The sequence below is a fragment of the Scyliorhinus torazame genome, chromosome 5, assembly GCF_047496885.1.
Source record: "Scyliorhinus torazame isolate Kashiwa2021f chromosome 5, sScyTor2.1, whole genome shotgun sequence".
In the NCBI taxonomy this organism is placed as follows: domain Eukaryota; kingdom Metazoa; phylum Chordata; class Chondrichthyes; order Carcharhiniformes; family Scyliorhinidae; genus Scyliorhinus; species Scyliorhinus torazame.
In genome coordinates this window covers 229855183-229874849 of record NC_092711.1, presented here as the reverse complement: position 1 = coordinate 229874849, position 19667 = coordinate 229855183, and the positions used below count along the sequence as shown (strand labels likewise).

The 19667-nt window shown below is 47.5% G+C and overlaps 1 protein-coding gene across 4 annotated transcripts in view; it reads left to right on the top strand.

Moving 5' to 3' along the window:
* diaph2 (diaphanous-related formin 2) overlaps positions 1–19667 on the top strand; it is a 983399-nt gene that overhangs the window by 380568 nt on the left and 583164 nt on the right. For all 4 annotated transcript variants that reach the window (XR_011946649.1, XM_072505206.1, XM_072505205.1 and 1 more), the window contains one exon: positions 14215–14329. Coding sequence is in view for 3 of the 4 variants with exons in the window: in XM_072505206.1 (XP_072361307.1) it covers positions 14215–14329 (115 nt within the window). In the remaining variant the exon portion in view is untranslated. The remainder of the gene's footprint in view (positions 1–14214; positions 14330–19667) is intronic.

Genomic DNA, 19667 nt, shown 5'->3' with positions numbered 1-19667 from the left:
AAGGCAGCTTGTGGGCCTTGATGAAATGGAGGAACCAGGTGACCCCCGGGTGACAGAGGTCATTGTGGAGGGCCCGAAGTCGGTCTACTTGTGCACTGGCACATGTACCGCGGGATAGGGCATCTGGAGGCTCATTGAGTTTCCCAGGCCGATCCAAGATGTCACAGTTATAGGTGGAGTGTTCGATCCTCCACCTCAAGATCTTGTCTTCTTGATCTTGCCCCACTGTGTGTTATTGAACATGAAGGCAACCGACCGTTGGTCAATGAGGAGAGTGAATCGTCTGCCGATCAGGTAATGCTTCCAATGTTGCACAGCTTCCACAATGGCTTGTGCTCCCTTTTCGACAGATAATTTCGGAGGCATGGCGGGTACGGGAGAAGAAAACCACGGGCCTGCCCTCCTGGTTGAGGGTAGCGGCTAGGGCAAAGTCAGAAGCATCACTCTCCACCTGGAACGGGATGGACTCGTCTACTGCGTGCATCGTGGCCTTGGCAATATCTGCCTTAATACGGTTGAAGGCCAGGCAGGCCTCAGCCGGCAGGGGGAAAATGGTGGATTTGATAAGTGGGCGGGCCTTGTCCGCATAATTGGGGACCCTCTGGGCATAATAGGAGAAAAACCCCAGGCATCTCTTCAGAGCCTTGGGGCAGTGGGGGAGGGAAAGTTGCAGAAGGGGGCGCATGCTATTGGGGTTGGGCCCTAGGACTCCGTTTTCCATGACGTAGCCAAGGATGGCTAGGCGAGTTGTGCGGAAAACACATTTCTCCTTATAGGTTAAATTAAGGAGCTGGGCGGTGTGGAGGAATTTCTGGAGGTTAGCGTCGTGGTCCTGCTGGTCATGGCCGCAGATGGTGACAATATCCAGTATCCAGATCCGGGAACGTGGCCCGCAGCCTGTACTGGTCAACCATTCGGTCCATCACTCGCTGGAAGACCGAGACCCCATTGGTGACGCCAAAGCGGACCCAGAGAAAGTGGTAGAGGTGGCCATCTGCCTCGAAGGCAGTGTATTGGCGGTCCTCCGGGCAGATAGGAAGCTGGTAGTACGCGGACTTCAAGTCTACTGTGGAAAAGACCTGGTACTGCGCAATCTGGTTGACCATGTCAGACATGCGAGGAAGAGGGTACACATTGAGCTGCGTGTACCGTTGATCGTCTGACTAGTCGGCGACCATCCGGTGTTTCTCCCCAGTCCTGAAGACCACCACTTGGGCTCTCCAGGGGCTGTTACTAGCCTCAATGATCCCTTCCTGCAAGAGTCGCTGGACCTCCGACCTGATAAAGGCCTAGTCCCGGGCACTGTACATCTGCTCTTGGTGGCGACGGGCTTGCAGTCGGGGGTGAGGTTAGCGAAGAGCGAGGGAGGGGCGACCTTAAGGGTCGCGAGGCTACAGACGGTGAGAGGGGGCAGGGTTCCACCGAACTTCAAAGTCAGGCTTTGGAGGTTACACTGGAAGTCCAGTCCTAGTAACAGGGCAGTGCAGAGATGGGGGAGGATGTAGAGTTTGAAGTTGGCGTACTCTACACCCTGTACCGCAAGGCTTGTGACACAGTAGCCCCGGACCTGAACGGAGTGTGATCCGGAAGCTAGGGAGATAGTCTGGGACGCGGGAAAAATCCGAAGGGAGCAGCGCCTTACCGTATCCGGATGAATGAAGCTATCCGTACTCCCAGAGTCGAACAGACAGGTCGTCTTGTGCCGATTGACCCGGACGGCCATCATGGAGTTCTTGAGATGATGGGGCAGGGACTGGCCGAGCGTGACTGAGCTGAGCTGCGGAAGATGGCTGGTCTGGTCGGTGGTAGCGGGGTGGTCCCAAGGTGGTGGCCTCCATGACTTGCATGTGGCGGGCGGCGTCAAAGATAGCGTCCAAAATGGCGGCCCCCACTGGCCACACGAGGCGGATGACACGTCAGAAGGGGGCGGTCCCGGCAGGCAAGATGCCACGCTGCGGGACCTGTGAGCTTCAGGTCGGGCCTGGCAGACTTTGGGTCTGGGAGCTTGAGGTCGGGCCTGACAGACCTTAGTAAAGTGCCCCTTCTTACTGCACTTGTTGCAGGTCACGTTCCGAGCAGGACAACGCTGTCTGAGGTGCTGGCCCTAGCCGCAGAAGTAGCAGTACGGCCCCCCCGGAGTTGGCGGGCTGCCGCATGGCACAGGCTTGTGACGCGCCCGGGCCAGGTGATGGCCGCGCTTCCGACGTCCACAAGGGTGCTGCGTGGTCGGATGTGAAGGCATCCATGTTCTGGAATGCTACTTTCAAAGAGCTAGAGAGCTGCACAGTGTCCTTGAGGTCGAGGGTACCCCCTTCGAGCAAGCGTTGTCGAATATAATTAGACTCCGGCCACATAGGCATCCCTGATTCGGAGCTCAGAGTGCTGAACCGCCGTAACTGCCTGGCAGTTACAATTCCAGGTGAGTACTCGCAGGTCACGCAGGAATTCAGCCAGTGATTCACCAGGGCGCTGACGCCTCGTGGCAAGGAGATTTCGAGCGAACCTCATTGGCGCACATCTCAGTGTATTAAAGCCATAATTTGGTTCTATAACTCGCTTTGTATATTATTGATGGTCCATCAATTTAATACACTGAGATATTACAATGGATGCCGCTCTTAAGCCTGACCGACTTGAACTTCACCCGCAGGCAGCCGACACCACTGCGATCTTCGAGCACTGACTAAGCTGCTTCGAGGCTTACCTCGAATCATCGACCGACGCCGTCACCGCGGTGCACAAGCTGCGTCTCCTCAATGCCCAGGTGAGCCCCAAAATCTTTCTGCTGATCAGAGGCGCGGCCTCATACGCAGAGGCAATCACACTGCTAAAACGACAGTTCGTGAGGGATCAGCAGCAGGCAGGCGCACATCTCAGTGTATTAAATTGATGGACCATCAATAATAGACAAAGCGAGTTATAGAACTAAATCGTGGCTTTAATACACTGAGATGTGCGCCTGCCTCTGCTGATCCCTCACTGGGGGCAGAGCAACAGATCAGCCAACTATATACAAAGCCTGAGGGGCAAAGCCACAGGCGGATTCAACAGAAGCAACAACAACAGTAAGTAACAATGGGACAAACAATAACAGTGAATATATATATATATTATATATATACATACAACAGTGAGTAACAGTGGAACGTGGTTCACCACACTCCGTCAACAAATGGCAATTAAAACTAGCATTGCATACGTTTTGGTGGATTTTTGAGCATGATGCAAATCTTTCAAAATAGTAGAAATAATAAAGAATAACTACATTAATAGATATGACCATTATTAACAAACATGTTAAACTGCTGCAATGCGACTTTTGCATAATAATTTCTATGTTTCAAAATTATTCAGTTAACTGTTTTGCGGAAATATCGTAATCTTAAATGTTTAGTGAGTAAAGGTCTATGCTGTCAGTAAATCGGTATTTTACAGTAATATTGTAGTTGATTTCACGGTTCGTCTATGAAAATGAACATTCAAGGAGTCAAGACATCGATTATTTAAGTTTTAAATATGACGGATGAGGAATTTTGGTTCTGTCAATAGATTGGAAAACTGGGACTGTTCTCGTTGATGAAGGGAAAGTTGAGAGGAGATTTGATAGGACGCTCAAAGGCCTGAGGGGTCTAAATAGAGTAGATGGGCAAAAACTGTTCCCAATGGTGGAATGATTGAGAACAAGAACACACCGATTTGTGATTGGCAAACAAAACTATGGTAACAGGAGGAAAAATCTTTTGCGCACTAAGTGTTTGCGACCTTGAATGCATTGAGACTGTGGTGGAGCAGATTCAGTTGTGGCATTTAAAAGAGACTTGGAACATTATCTGAACATTTGCAGGGCTATGGGGTATAAACTGAGGAGGAGTGCAAGGTGAATTGCTCCTTCAGAGAGCTGGTACAGAATGAGCTCCTGTGCTGCAATCATTCTATGATTCTCCTGGTGTCCTGACAACATTTATCCCCCCCCAACTAATACGTAACACAAACTATCTGGTAATTTATTTGATTGTTGTTTGGGACAGCTTGCTCTGTGCAAATTGGCTGCCGTGTTTCCTACATAACAATAATATTGCACTTTAAAAATAATTTGCTGACTGCGAAGAGCTTTGGGATATCCTGTGGTTGTGATGAGCATTTTATACATATAGGCTCAACTTTTATGCCTTTTCTGTATACCTTTATCTTCACATGTGGAGTTTTTACACAGATTAGCTGTGGCGGAACAGACTCAAGCGGCTAAATGGCCTACTCCTGTTCCTATATTTTTTGACTACAAAATTGGTACTAATTTCTATTTTATGCACCAAACTGATTCTCTTACTATTGTCTTCAGTGCAAGGTATATCAAGTAGTCTCAATCCTTTGTATGAGGAAGCAATTTTCATTTTCTTGTTATATACTTAGGTTGAATTTGAAGGTTACAGTGTTAAATTTCAGATTAATTTTCTGGAGGATAGACATTCCTGATCTGACTTGATAATTCCCTTAATTATTATGAACACCTCAATCAAATCATTTTTATTATAATTAAATCCTTTACTCCCAGTTGAATCATCACTGAGCTTTCTCCAATTCAATCTCTACCATAGTTCACTTTCACCTGAAAACATTCCTCATTCTTTCCAAATTGAGGTCATTTCATTTGTGAAGAATCCTGCATTAATCCCTCTGAGACATCACTTGTCACTGGCTTGTCGATCCAAGTCTGTACAGTTTGTTCCAATTCCCCGACTCCTATTTTTCAACCAATCCCACCAATCCATTCTGCAAGGTTGTCTCTAGTTCCCCACACTGCAACTTTAGCAGTAGATCTTGGACAGAATTCTTTCATGTTTTTAGAATGTTTTTATGGTGTTGTTAATCATGTCTTTAGCACAATGTCCATTATTTATTGTTAAAATATCGCCAGTGTGTGAAACGCACATAGAATCAATAGCACGTAAACCGGCCATTTGGCCCAGGTGGTTATGCTGGTATTTATGTATCCTCTTACCCCTCTCTTTAACACCATCAATCTTTCTATTTCTTTCGCCATCATATGCTTCTCCAGCTCCTCTCTGTTCTTCACCTCAATCACTTCATGTTACAATGAGTTTCTCACAGCCTTGCTGCTCTTCCTTGCTGGTTACTTTGTAGGTTGCTGTTTGTGGATTTTCTTTATTTGGGTGTGATATGATTGGTGCCACCTTGTTGATTGTTGCAGTTCAGTACCTGTTATGTATAGATTTTCAACAGCTGTAAGTTCACATTCTATTCTAATGTGTGACAAATACTACCTGAATTAAAGCCTTATTTGAATGGACTGCTTTGAAGGAAAAATTAGGGTCGAAGATGAAAGGTCACCATTAAGTATTCAGGGCTACTTTTATGCTAAGAAACTCTGATTCAATTTTTATTTCTGAGATGGTGCGATTTTACTGGTGTTTCTGGGATTACATTCTGAAATCCATGTATTAATTAGATATATAATCGGCTTATGGCAACGGAGTCCTGTTTTCTTTGATAAAAGTAAAATATTGTGGATGCTGGAGATCTAAAATTAAAGCAGAAAGTGCTGGAAAAACTCAACCGGTCTGGTAGCATCCGTGGAGAGAGAAACAGAGTTAATGTTTGGAGTCCAATATGACTCCTTTTCAAATTCTGAAGAGTCATATTAGACTCAAAACATTAACCCTGTATCTCTCTCCACTGATGCTGCCAGACCTGTTTGAGGTTTTCCTGCATTTGTTTTGATTTTTGTTTTCTTTTATTGGATTTTCCAGAATCTTTTACGATACATGGCTGTGTACTGTGCAAATATCTGTGCATGTACAGGGAGAAGTGAGAAAGCAAAACATGCCCTTTGTACTGTATAAATTTGGATACCCTCAGATAAGGAGCAAATGGAAATTAATCAAACTCTGCACTTATCTAGAAGGAGAACTATTTTCTTGAATGTAGTGTATTTATTGACATTGTGTTCTAGTTCACAGGCTACCAGAGTCGAAGCTATTTACTTGAACTAGTTTTAGGGAATAAAGCTGGGCAGGTGGTAGAAGTATCAGTGGGGGTGCATTTCAGTGTTAGTGACCATAACTCGGGAAGATTTAAGGTAGTTATGGAAAAGGACAAAGATGGACCGGAAATAAAGGTTCTGAATTGGGGGAAGACCGATTTTAATGGGTTAAAACAGGTTCTGGCCAAAGTGGAGTGGGAGCAGTTATTTGTCGAAAATCCACATCAGAGTCATTCAAAAAGGAATTAGAGTACAAAGCCATCGTATTCCTGTAAATGGTGGGGCAACAATGACCAGAGAGCCCCAGATGTCAAGGGAAATACAGGATTGGATCCGGAAAAAAAGGGAAGCTCATGGCAGATGCAGGGGGCCGAAAACAGCGGATGCCTTGGAGGAGTATAGAAGGTTTACAGGGGTATACAAAAAAGAAGTCAAGGGAACAAAGAGGGGGCATGAAAAAACAGTGGCGGGGAAAATAAAGGAGAAGCCCAAGGTGTTTTAGAAGTATATTAAGGGCAAGAAAGACTTCCGATGACGGCTATGAAGGAGTAAGTCGCACATTTGGTGGCTCCCGCTCAGGTCGGACTTTTGGACCTTTTCCCCCGATTTTCTACTGGACTTGAACTGTAAACCTGAAGACGGAGGCAATTGTGTACTGAATTCCCACATCAGTGCATGGAGAGAAGGACTAGAAGTGCTCGTAAAGGCAGAAACAGAAAGACAAGAGAAGGCTTGGCCTGAAGCTGCAGCGGGAGACAGCATGGCGGAGGACCGGACCTCTCGTTTGTCGACCCAGCCGTCAACGGAGCAGTTGATGCAAGTTATTCAGGAAGGCTTTGCTACGCAGAAACGGGACTGCTTGGACCCGATAAAAGAGTTGATTGAGTGGCTGGAGCTTAGATTGGACGCCCATAGATCGGGCGATCCAGAAAGTGGAGAAGGCGCTGGCTGAGCAGGAGGAACATCAAACTGCGTTGGAGTTGGAGGTGGGGATGCTGAGAGACCAGCAGAAGAAGCTCCTGGAGATGGTGGAAGACCTAGAGAATAGGTCCCGCCGGCAGAACCTGAGAATCGTTGGGCTCCCGTACGCTGGGGCATACATCGCAGATATGTTTGAGAAGCTGCTGGGGGATGGGGCATTCTCCCGACCCTTGGAGGTGGACAGGGCTCACAGAGCACTCGCAAGGATGCCACGAACAGGAGACCCCCCGAGGGCAATGGTGGTGAGATTCCACAGGTACTTGGATAAGGAGTGCATTCTACAGTGGGCCAAGCAGACACGGAGCTGTAAGTGGGACAATAGTATCCTGCAGGTCTACCAAGACCTGAGTGTGGAGGTGGCGAGGAGAAGGCAGGCTTCAACCAGATTAGGCCGGTCTTTTTAAAGAAAAAGGTGAAGTTCGGACTGTTGTATCCGGCCCGTCTCTGGGTCACGTACGAGATACAGCACTTTTATTTTGAGTCGCCTGAGGACGCGCTGGACTTCGTGAAAAGGAAAGGACTGGTGGTGGACTGAGAACTTTTGAACTTTGCTGCAACGTTCATGTTTTTTTTTTCTTTTTGTCTCTCTGTTCTTTTTTTAAAAAAGTTTCTCGTTTTTTTGTTATGTGGAAGCTGTAATGCCTTCTGTATTGATTTGGGACCAGTGGCAGAGCTGAGTGAGTTAAGGTTTTCATTTGCACTGTTGGGGGATGGGGGTGTGCTTGTTTAGATTTTGGTGTTTTTCTGTCGGACAATTGTGGGGATTTTTTGATGTTGGAGTATGTTTGTATGAGCGGTGGGGAGGGAACAATAGGTGGGAGACCATCCGGCGCCAGGGATGGGGGCCACCAAGCTAGCTGGGCTAGCTCACTGAAGTGTAATGGGGGGTGGGGGGTGCATATGTTCGGTTTATCAAAGGGGTTGGGTTACAGAGTGTTGTTAGTAGGGGGGAGGGGGGGAAAATGTCCTGTTGACAAGGGAGGGACTTGGGCTAAGGGTCAGAGAGAAGGTTGGGGGCGGAGGCTGCCTGGGGATGGGCCGGTGGAAGCGTGGAGCGTGTGCTGGAGGCGGGCCCAAAAAAGGGGATGGCTGATCGGCGGAGGGGGGGGAGGCAATGAGCCCCCAACTAGGCTGATCCCTGGAATGTTCGAGGGTTAAATGGGCCGGTCAAGAGGGTACGTGTGTTCGCGCATCTTAGGGGACTGAAGGTGGACGTGGTAATATTGCAGGAGACTCACCTTAGAGTAGCTGACCGAATTAGATTCAGTCAGGTCTTTCACTCGGGACTCGATTCAAAGACTAGAGGGGTCGCGATCCTGATCAATAAGCGGGTGGTGTTTGAGGCGGGTAGAATAGTCTCGGATGTGGGAGGTCGGTACATTATGGTCAGTGGGAAACTGGAGGGGGTGCAGGTGGCATTAGTAAATGTGTATGCACCAAATTGGGATGATGCGGAGTTTATAAAAAGGATGCTGGGGAAGATACCGGACCTGGACCCGCACAGGTTGGTCATGGGAGGGGACTTTAACAGTTATTGACCCTGGCTTAGACCGGTCAAGCTCAAAAACAGGCATGGTGCCAGCAATGGCAAAGGAACTAAAACGGTTCATGGAGCAGATGGGGTGTGGATCCATGGAGATTTGGGCAGCTGAGGGTGAAGGAGTTCTCCTTCTACTCACACGTGCATAATAAAGTGTACTCCCGGATCGATTTCTTCATTTTGAGCAGAACCTTACTGGCAGGGGTGGTGGACACGGGGTACTCGGCGATCACAATCTCAGACCATGCTCCGCACTGGGTTGACCTGCAGGTGAGTAAAGACAGTAACCAGCGTCCGCACTGGAGGTTGGATGTGGGACATTTGGCTGACGAGGGTGTGAGCGAGCAGCTGAGGAAATGTATTCAGAACTACATGCAGGTCAACGACACGGGAAATTTCAGCAGCGATGGTCTGGGAAGCACTGAAGGCAGTGGTCAGAGGGGAGCTGATCTCGATAGGGGCCTAAAGGGAGAAGGAGGACATGGCAGAGACGGACCGACTGGTTAAGGAGACACTACAGATCGATAGGAGGTATGCGGAGACCCCAGAGGCAGAGCTTTTAAGGGAACGGCAGAGGTTACAGGCGGAGTTTAGCTTACTAACCACAGGGAGGGCTGTGGAGCAGCTGAGAAAGGCGAGGGGGGCGATCTATGAACATGGAGAGAAGGCCAGCAGAATGCTTGCACAGCAGCTTAGAAAGAGGGAGGCAGCTAGGGAGATAGGGAAAGTAAATGGTGGAGATAGGAACCTGGTTGGAGATTCATCAGGGTGAATAAGACGTTTAGGGATTTCTACAGTAGGCTGTATAGGTCGGAACCCCCGACGGGGCCGGAGGGGATGAGGCACTTCTTCAGGGGGCTGAATTTCCCAAAGGTGGACGGGGAGCTGATAGAAGGACTGGGGGCCCTGATTGTGTTGGAAGAGATAGTGGAGGGTCTGAAGGCCATGCAGGCGAGTAAAGCCCCGGGGCCGGATGGGTAGCCAGTGGAGTTTTATAAAAACTTCTCTGGGATATTGGGGTTGATGAGGATGTTCAATGAGGCAAGGGAAAGAGGGGTGCCCCCGACTATGTCACAGGCCACGATTTCGCTGATTCTGAAGCGGGACAAGAACCCGGAGCTGTGTGGGTCCTACAGGCCGATATCCCTGTTGAATGTGGACGCCAAACTGCTGGCCAAAATGTTGTCCTCCAGGATTGAGGATTGTGTTCCGGACGTTACTGGGGTGGACCAGACGGGGTTTGTTAAGGGTAGGCAGTTGTGGTCAATATAAGAAGGTCGTTAAATGTGATCATGATGCCCCCGGAAGGTAGTGAGGTGGAGGTAGTGATCGCAATGGATGCAGAAAAGGCTTTTGATCGGGTAGAATGGGATTATCTGTGGGAGGTACTGGGACAGTTCGGATTTGGGCGGGGCTTTATTGACTGGTTCAGGTTGCTGTAGCAGGCTCCTGTGGCAAGTGTACGGACGAATAGGACAACATCGGACTATTTTAGACTGCACCGGGGGACGAGACAGGGATGCCCCCTCTCCCCACTGTTGTTCGCGCTAGCTGTAGAGCCGTTGGCAATTGCTCTGAGATCCTCAAGGGGCTGGAAGTGGGTTGTGTGGGGGGGGGGGGGGGGGGGGGGGCGCGTGGGGTGGGGGTGGGGGGGGTTGGAGCACCGAGTCTCGCTCTACACAGACGGCCTGCTTCTGTATGTATCGGACCCATTAGAGGGGATGGAAGAAATGAGGATTCTAGGGGACTTTGGCCGGTTTTTGGGATATAAGCTAAATATGGGGAAAAGTGAGATGTTTGCGGTCCAGGCGAGGGGACAGGAGAGGCGATTGGGGGAGCTGCCGTTTAGATTAGTAGGGGGAAGCTTTAGGTACCTAGGCTTTCAAGTGGCGCGGGAATGGGACCGGCTGCATGAATTAAATCTGGCCCGGCTAGTAGACCAAATGAAGAACGATTTTCGGTGATGGGCGTGCTCCCGTTGTCATTAGCAGGGAGGGTGCAGACGGTGAAGATGACGGTCCTCCTGAGATTCCTGTTCGTGTTTCAATGTCTTCCCATCTTTATTCCGCGGTCCTTTTTTAAACGGTCAACAAAGTGATCTCTGGCTTTGTTTGGGCGGACATGACCCCGTGGGTAAGGAAGGTAATGCTTGAGCGGAGTCAGGGAGAGGGCGAGCTGGCGCTGCCAAATTTTAGTAACTGGGCGGCGAATGTAGCCATGATCAGGAAGTGGGTGGTGGGGGAGGGGTTGGCATGGGAGCGTATGGAGGCGGCTTCATGCAAGGGCACCAGTTTGGGGGCGTTGGTAACTGCGCCTCTGCCGTTCCCGCCGACACAGTACTCCACCAGCCCCGTGGTGGTGGCGGCCCTGAGAGTCTGGGGGAGACTGGAGGAGACATGTGGGATCAGAGGGAGCATCGGTCTGGTCCCCAATCTGTATAATCACCGGTTTGCCCCGGGAAGTATGGATGGGGGGTTCCGGATATGGCGGAGAGCAGGGATTGAGAGGATGGGGGATATGTTTACAGAGGGGAGCTTTCTGAGTATGAGGGCGCTGGAGGAGAAGTTTGGGTTTGTGAGGGGAAACAAATTCAGGTATCTGCAGGTGCGGGACTTCCGACGTAAACAGGTGCCAACCTTCCCGCTCCTACCGTTAAGGGGGATTCAGGACAGGGTAGTTTCCGGTGGGGGAGAAGGGAGCGTCTTGGACATTTACAAGGAACTTATAGGGTCAGAGGAGATGCAGACCGAGGAGTTGAAGCGCAAGTGGGAGGAGGAGCTGGGAGGAGAGATAGAGGATGGTCTATGGGTGGACGCGTTAAGTAGAGTCAACGCATCCGCAACATGTGCCAGGCTCAGCCTGATACAATTTAAGGTTGTTCACCGAGCTAACATGGCAGTGGCCCGGATGATCAGATTCTTTGGAGTGGAAGACAGGTGTGCAAAATATGCAGGAGGACCAGCGAACCATTTCCACATGTTCTGGGCATGTCCGGAGCTTAGGGGATTTTGGCGGGGGTTTGCAGATGTCATGCCACGGTGTTAAAAACAAGGGTGGCACTGAGTCCAGAGGTGGCGAGTTTCGGGGGATCCAGGAGGAGAAAGAGGCAGACGTTCTGGCCTTTGCGTCCCTGGTAGTCCGGAGACGGATACTATTAGTTTGGAGGGACTCAAAGTCCCCGAACTCGGAGACCTGGCTATTCAACATGGCTAGCTTTCTCTGTTTGGAGAAAATCAAGTTCGCCCTGAGAGGGTCACTGTTAGGGTTCGCCCGGAGGTGGCAACCATTCGTTGACTTTTTCGCGGAAAATTAATCGTCAGCAGAAGGGGGAGGGGGTTAGTTTAGCTTAGAGTAAGGGGTTAATAAAGGTGGGACCTGTAAGGGAGGGAGACGGCTTTTGCACTATGTTTATTGTTTCACGTACATTGTTTATTGTGTTGTTAGAATACCAAAAAATAGCTCAATATAATGTTTATAAAAAACAAATTAAGGGCAAGAGGGTAACCAGGGAAAGAGCAAGACTTATTCGGTACCCAAGTGGCAACTTGTGTGTTGAGCCGAAAGACGTAGGTGAGGTATTTTGTATCTATGATGACTGTGGAGAAGGATGTTGTAGGTAGAGAAAGCAGTGAGGGAGATGGTGATATAACTGAACATATTATCATTGAGAAGGAGGAGGTGTTAGTACTTTTAGCAGGCCTAAAAGCAGATAAATATCCAGGCTCAGGTGAGATGTCTCTTCAGCTGTTGTGTGACACAGGAGAGGAAATTTCAGGGCTCTGACCTTCATTTGCTCACAGGTGAGGTGCCAGAGGACTGGAGAGCAGATAATGTTCCATTATCTGCTCTTCCTTCCATTGTTCAAGAAGGGAAGTAGGGAAGAACCAGGTAATTACAGGCCAGTGAGTCTGACATCAATGGCAGGGAAATTATTGGAAAAATTCTGAGGGGCAGAATTAATCTCCGCTTGGAGAGACAATGACTAATCAAGGACAGGCCAACATGGCTTTTTCAGGGGAGATCATGCCTAACAAATGTGTTTGAATTTCTGAGGAGGTGACCAGGTCTGTAGATGAGGGCAGTGCAATTGATGTAGTCAACATGGACTTCAGTGAGGCTTTTGACAAGGTCCCGCAAGGGAGACTGATCAAGAAGATAAGGGACCATGAGATCAAGCAATTTGGCAACTTGGATCCAAAATTGGCTTACTGGCAAAGAGGTAGAGGGTGGGTCGAAGGCTGTTTTTGTGACTGCAAGTCTGTGTCCAGTGGTATACTGAAAGGATCGGTGCCCTGCTCCTTGATGGTTGGAGTGTACATTAATCATCTAGATGGGAATGTGGGTGGTATGATCAGTAAGTTGGCGGATGACACAAAAATCGTTGGTGTGGTAAATAGCGCGGCGGAAAGTCTTTGATTGCAGGGCAATTTAGACGGGCTGGTCAGTTGGGCAGAAGAGTGGCAAATTAATTTTAACCCTGAAAAGTATGAGGTGATCACTTTGGAAGGACTAACAAGACAAGGGAATACACAATCAACAGTAGGATGCTAGGAAGTACAGTGGATCAGAGGGACCTTGGGTGCATGTCTAACGATCTTGAAGGCAGCATGACAGGTAGACAAGGTGGTTAAGAAGGCACATGGGATTCTTACCTTTATTAGCCTAGGCGTAGAATATAAGAGCAGGGGGGTTATGATGGAACTATATAAAACACTTGTTAGGCCACAGCTAGATTTCTGTGTGCAGTTATGGTTGCACCACGATAAGAAGGATATGATTGCACTAGAAAGGGTGCATTGGAGATTCTCCAGTCTGTTGCATGGGCATGAAGAGAGGTTGGTTAGGCTGTGATTGTTTTTCTTAGAGCAGGAAAGGCTCCTGACTGAGGTGTGCAAAATTATTCCAGACAGAGGGTAGATAGGAAGGATCTTTTCCCCTCAGTTGAGGACTATCCAGGGGCAATGGATTAAAGGTAATGGGCAGCAGATTTCGAGGAAATTTGAGAAAAAAACTTTTTTACGCAGAAGGTGGTGTGACTCTGGAACTCACTGCCTGGAAGGGTGGTAGACATGGGAACTCTCAACATTTAAGAAACACTTAGATGAGCACTTCAAACCCCATAGCAAGGCCAAGGACCAAGTCCTTCAAATCCCTGAAAATGGGATTAAAATAGATAGGTGCTTGATGGCCAGCACAGGTACGATGGGCCAAAGGGCCTCTTTGTGCTGTAAACCTCCATGACTATTTAAAGATACTGGCGGAGCATTGCTTGCTGGTGCCTTGTACGTTGGAAAATGCTATGCTTATACCATATTATTGAATGCAGTAATATTTAATAGTGCTTTGACAAAAGAAGCAGTTTCCTGTTTTCAGATTTTAATAGTTTGAACATTTAAAAAAAATGTAATAACCCATTTCAGATTAATGAATGACAGGAGAATGTTCTGTTTTGAATTTAGTAATTGTTTTTTCAATTAAGAAGAACCATGTTTGCACAACATGGTAAAAAGAGGAACGTTAATATTTCATTTACGCACAGTCCCAAAGGTTAGCAGACAATTGCTTGAAACAAAAAACTAATTTCAGTGTTAATGACTGCATTACTTGAATATAATCTGTTCTTGGATGACAAAGTTATGATAAATATGGAAGATTATCAACAAGATCAATTAATTTTATATCTTAATTCCAGATTGGACCTCAGGAAATGACGGAGACTTGTTTTTGGATCAAAGCCAAAGAGGAACAGTTTGAGAGTCCAGATCTGTTTGCTAAACTAATGCTTAGTTTTGCCACTCAAACAAAAGGTAACTGCTTTGATTATTGTATCAATTACGTTTACAATGTATAGAACATTCAGAACATATTTAAAATATTACTTCTGCCTGAAAAAAGTTCAGCTTAATCGCTTCAAATATGTACATCACAACACTTTTTGCTTTGTATATGATTACTCTAAATACAAGAATTTGTAATATTTTAAGCAAGAGAATGTTACAGGACTTGTGTGAATACAGTAGACAGTGCCATTCAGGGGCGGGATTCTCCACAATCGGCGCGATGTCCGTCGACCGGTGCCAAAAACGGCGCGAATCAGTCCGGCATCGCGCCGCCCCAAAGGTGCGGAATTCTCCGCATCTTGAGGGGCCGAGCCCTCACCTTGAGGGGCTAGGCCCGAGCCGGACTGATTTCCGCCCCGCCAGCTGGCGCGGAAATGACTTCGCCGGGCGACGCATGCGCGGGAGCGTCAGCTGCCGCTCACGGCATCCCCGCGCATGCGCAGTGGAGGGGGTCTCTTCCACCTCCACCAAAGTGAAGACCATGACGAAGGCGGAAGGAAAAGAATGCCCACATGGCACAGGCCCGCCGTCGGATCGGTGGGCCCCGATCGCGGGCCAGGCCACCGTGGGGGCACCCCCCAGGGCCAAATCACCCCGCGCCCCCCCCAGGACCCCAGAGCCCTCCCGTGCAGCCTTCTCCCGCCGTTCGAAAGGTGGTTCAATCCACGCCGGCCGGCGTGGGTTGACAGCGGCGGGACTTCGGCCCATCGCAGACCGGAGAATCGCTGGGGGTGGGCCCGCCGACCGGCGCCATTTCCGCCGACCAGCGCGGCGCGATTCCCGCCCCCGCCAAATCTCCGGTGGCGGAGAATTCGGGACACGGCGGGGGCGGGATTCACGCCGGCCCCCGGCAATTCTCCGACCCAGCGGGGGGTCGGAGAAACGCGCCCATGGTGTCAAATCTAATCTGTACAATATTACTGCTGTGGCTTTCTATGAGCAGAATATTCTTTTCAAATTAAATAATTGATAAAAAAATCTAGAAATCTGTTAGATGCCGATAATAGCTAAATCTAATTTGAGTTTGAAAGCGGTTTACATTAGATCACGATTCTTAGGTTGAAAATTTATTTGTAATGAAAGGGACACGTTTGAGGTTCATTTTTCTCAAAGAACGCAGAACAAATTATGAAGACAATTGAAATGAACTCAACAAGTATTTGCAGTCCATTTTTTATAATAAAAGATAATTCAAATTGCAACATTCTGTCTTCATGAGAGAATGCTAGTGGCATGATTGAATGGTGGAGTGGACTTGATGGGCTGAATGGCCTTACTTCCACTCCTATGTCTTATGGTCTTATGGCAGGTTTAAGGTGGTGTAATCTGATGGCACAGTTGGATTTTAAACATAGATTACTGCTCAAAAGGAAATAGCATTAAGATTATCAAGACACAGCATGATAAAAGTTTTTGTTTGACTTCAAGCATCTATATACCTTGGGCGCGATTCTCCACTCCCACGCCGGTTGGGAGAATCGCCTGGGCCGCCAAAATTTCCGGGGACGCCGGTCCGACGCCCTCCCGCGATTCTCCCAAGCGGCGGGAACAGCCCGGTCGAGTTTCGCGGGCCGCAGGCCAGAGAATCGCCGGAGACACCCAAAATGGCGATTCTCCGGCACCCCCACTATTCTCAGGCCTGGATGGGCCGAGCGGCCAGGCCAAAACGGCGGGTTCCCCCCGGCGCATTCCACACCTGGTGGCTGCAGTCGTGGGCGGTGCGTGAACGCTGGGGGGGCGGCCTGTGGGGGGGTGAGGGGGGATCCTGCACCGGGCTTCACCTGGAATGTGGGGTGGCCCGCGATCGGTGCCCACCGATAGTCGGGCCGTCCTCTCTGAAGGAGGACCTCCTTCCTTCCGCGGCCCCGCAAGATCCGCCCCCCATCTTCTTGCGGGGCGGACTTAGAGAGGACGGCAACCACGCATGCACAGGTTGGCGCCGGCCTGGCGCGTGTAGATGACGCGGCCCCGATACTGGCCCATTGTCAGGGCCTGAATCGGTCGGGACCGGGGCCGTTCCGCGCCGTCGTGAACCTCGACGGCGTTCACGACGGCACAGCCACTTCGGCGTGGGAGTGGAGAATCCCGCCCCTTATTTTCAAGGCAAATAATTGCCTTGATTTTCCTGAAAGAAAAAACGGTGAGGTGAACAGTGCCCTGAAGTTGGATGTCTTGTGACATTCAAACACTCAGTTAAATATGCAAATCAGGTTATGGCTGTCTGATTTGTCCTGTTCCTCTACAATCAGCTACATGGTGCCTTGTTGAGAAATGCAACATTCTCACATGAAGAGCATGAAGTTATGGTACCTACCCGCTAAGCATACCAGAATAAGTTGAAAATTGTCCATTCAAGTGTAATTGAATTTTTAATGTCATGATGGGTCTATAATTATTGCTTAATTGCATCTCAAACACAGAAAGTTTACTTTTGCAAATATGGAGTCACATTACTTCAGATTTTAATTATTGTAGGATTTTTTTTTAATTAAAAGGTTGCCGTCCATTGTCTCTTCTATCTCTCTCTTTCTTAATCCAAATTTGGTTTACCCTGCTTGATTTCACGTTGAGTTAAATATTCCAAATTGTACTTCCTGGTTTACACTTTGTCTCGTTAAAAATTCTTCAATCTGATTGGGTGAAGAGGCATGCTATTGCTTGCTGTGCTCTCCCACTTCAGAGATCCACTGTAGAGTTATGCTGATTTTCTAATTGCTTTATGTTGCCACACACAAGCCGTCAAAATGTCTACTTGCAGCTGTAAGCTTACTGAATTCCGTTAACTCGTTGACTACAAAATCTAAAAAGATATGCATAATGAAGAAAGTAGCTTTAACAGAGAAAGTGTGTTCTATCAATGGAATCTAATGTATCTAAATTTCCACTGCACATCTTGTATAACAAAAGGAATGAATGTATTAGCAACTGTTTTTGACATTGAATACAGTAGTTTAGCAAATTTGGAAGCTCTGTAACTGATTTGAGAGATAATTAGGGCTGCCAATCTTTCTGCTGCCTTGGCCCCTGTCATTATATCCTGCACAAAAGAAGGGCAAACTGGATTTTCCATTTATTACTTCTTTGAATAACCACAAAAGATCTTTATTTTCATCGTTATATTAATGGCACTGGCTTCCAAGAGGGCCTAGTCATGCTGAACATTTTATAAAGTTTGAGAACATGGAACCTCTGTTACCAGAATTTGAGATGCTATCAATTTTCAGTGCCCTGAACATTGCAATAAATGGAGTATAGTAACTGCTTGAGGTCTGCATTGTGGTATCCCTTGTTCTTTTAATATAATGTTCATTTGAGCAACAGAAGTATATTATGAAAAACAACTAAAGGTGCTTTATAGTATTTAAAACAATGCAAGGTAAATGGAAAGAAAGTAAGCCTCTCAAAGGTTTGCATGGAAGCATTCCTCCGGTTTCCTCCCACAAGTCTCGAAAGACGTGCTGTTAGGTAATTTAGACATTCTGAATTCTCTCTGTGTACCCAAACAGGTGCTGGAATGTGGCGACTAGGGGCTTTTCACAGTAACTTCATTGCAGTGTTAATGTAAACCTACTAGTGACAAGAAAGATTATTATTATTGTCAATACCTTTTATCATCTTTTTGCCTCAATTATATCACCTCTCATTCTTCTAAACTGTAGAGCTATAGGCCTAAACTGCTTAATCTCCCTTCATAAGACAGACCGTCGTCTCTGGAAACAATCTAGTGAACCTTCTCTGAACTGCCTCCAGATCAACCACATCCCTCCTCAAGCAAGGGGACAAAAACTGCACCCGGTGCTCCAGGTGTGGTGTCACCAATGCCTTGTACAATTGCAGCAACACTTCCCTACTTTTATACTCTATTCTGACAGCTACCCTGCACAAATGACATCCAGGACAGCCAACAATTCATGTGTGTATTGGGTGTTTGTAAATAAAGGTACCAAAGGTTTTTTAAGAAGTGATGTTAGTCTATTGAGAAGACAGTTAATGGTTTGCCAGTAGCATGGGTCAAAGGGAAAGACTTCATGAAAGAAATTGGACTTGGGAGACTGAACCATCAATGCCTCAGTGATATTGACAACTGAATTGAGATGATTGAGTTTGCTTCATTCATAGGAAGTTGCCAGGTCAACATTTATAATAATAATATTATAATAATCTTTATTGGTGTCACAAGTAGGCTTACATTAACACTGCAATGAAGTTACTGTGAAAATCCCCTAGTTGCCACACTCCGGCGCCTGTTCGGGTACACTGAGGGAGAATTCAGAATGTCCAATTCACCTAACAAGCATGTTTTTCTGGACTTTTGTGGGAGGAAACTGGAGCATCCGGAGGAAACGCACGCAGACATGGGGAGACTCCGCACAGACAGTGACCCAAGCCGAGACTCAAACCCGGAACCTTGCGCAGTGCTAACCACTGTGCTACCATGCCACACATCGCCAATTGAGAAGGTGGCATTGAGCTGCATTCTTGAACCACTGCAGTAGTGTTATTAGGGAGGGAATCCCAGGATTTTGACCCAGTGACAGTGAGGGAACGGCGATGTATTTCATACTCGGGATGATGATTGGCTTGAAGGGCAACTTCCAGGTGGTGGTGTTCCCATGTGCCTGCTGCCCTTGTCCTTCTGGTAGTGGTGGTGGGTTTGGAAGGTATGAGAATGGAGGATGCAAAGGAGAAATGCATAAAACACTGACAATACTGTTTCCGTGATGCTAGCAATTGTCCAAAACCACCACTTCCATGATATTATAGCAGGGGATCAGGAGAATCTGATGCAGAAATTTGTCATTCGAATTCAAGGTGAAAATGGAGGGTGTGGGTGGGGAGCGAGGGGAGGTGTAATTATTTGTGATGAGAAGAAGATTCTCCTTGCACTTGTCTTTCAAGTTATCGTGAGTCTCCAGCACTTTAAGCGAAGTAATTACCTTTCATCGTAAACTGTTCAAATGGTTTTGGGGATTTGTGAAGCATTAAATTAAAAATACTTTGATATTTTTTTGGGCATATCATTTCCTTCCAACTGATCCACAGAAACAAAGTTTCACCGTACTGGGTATTCTGAATGTCTTCCAAATCCACTTTTTAAAATAGGTACAAAATTGTCATGCAGCAAGTTCTCAAGTTAATTCCTGATAATTGATTGCATTATTTAAATTGCTATTAATTTGAGACAAACAGCTACATAGTTATTTTGAGCCCATCATCCTTCTTGAAAATAGGTATTGCGTTGACTTGTTTCTAATCTTTCAGAATATCCCCAATGTTCGATTCACTTGAACAGAATGTCAACATT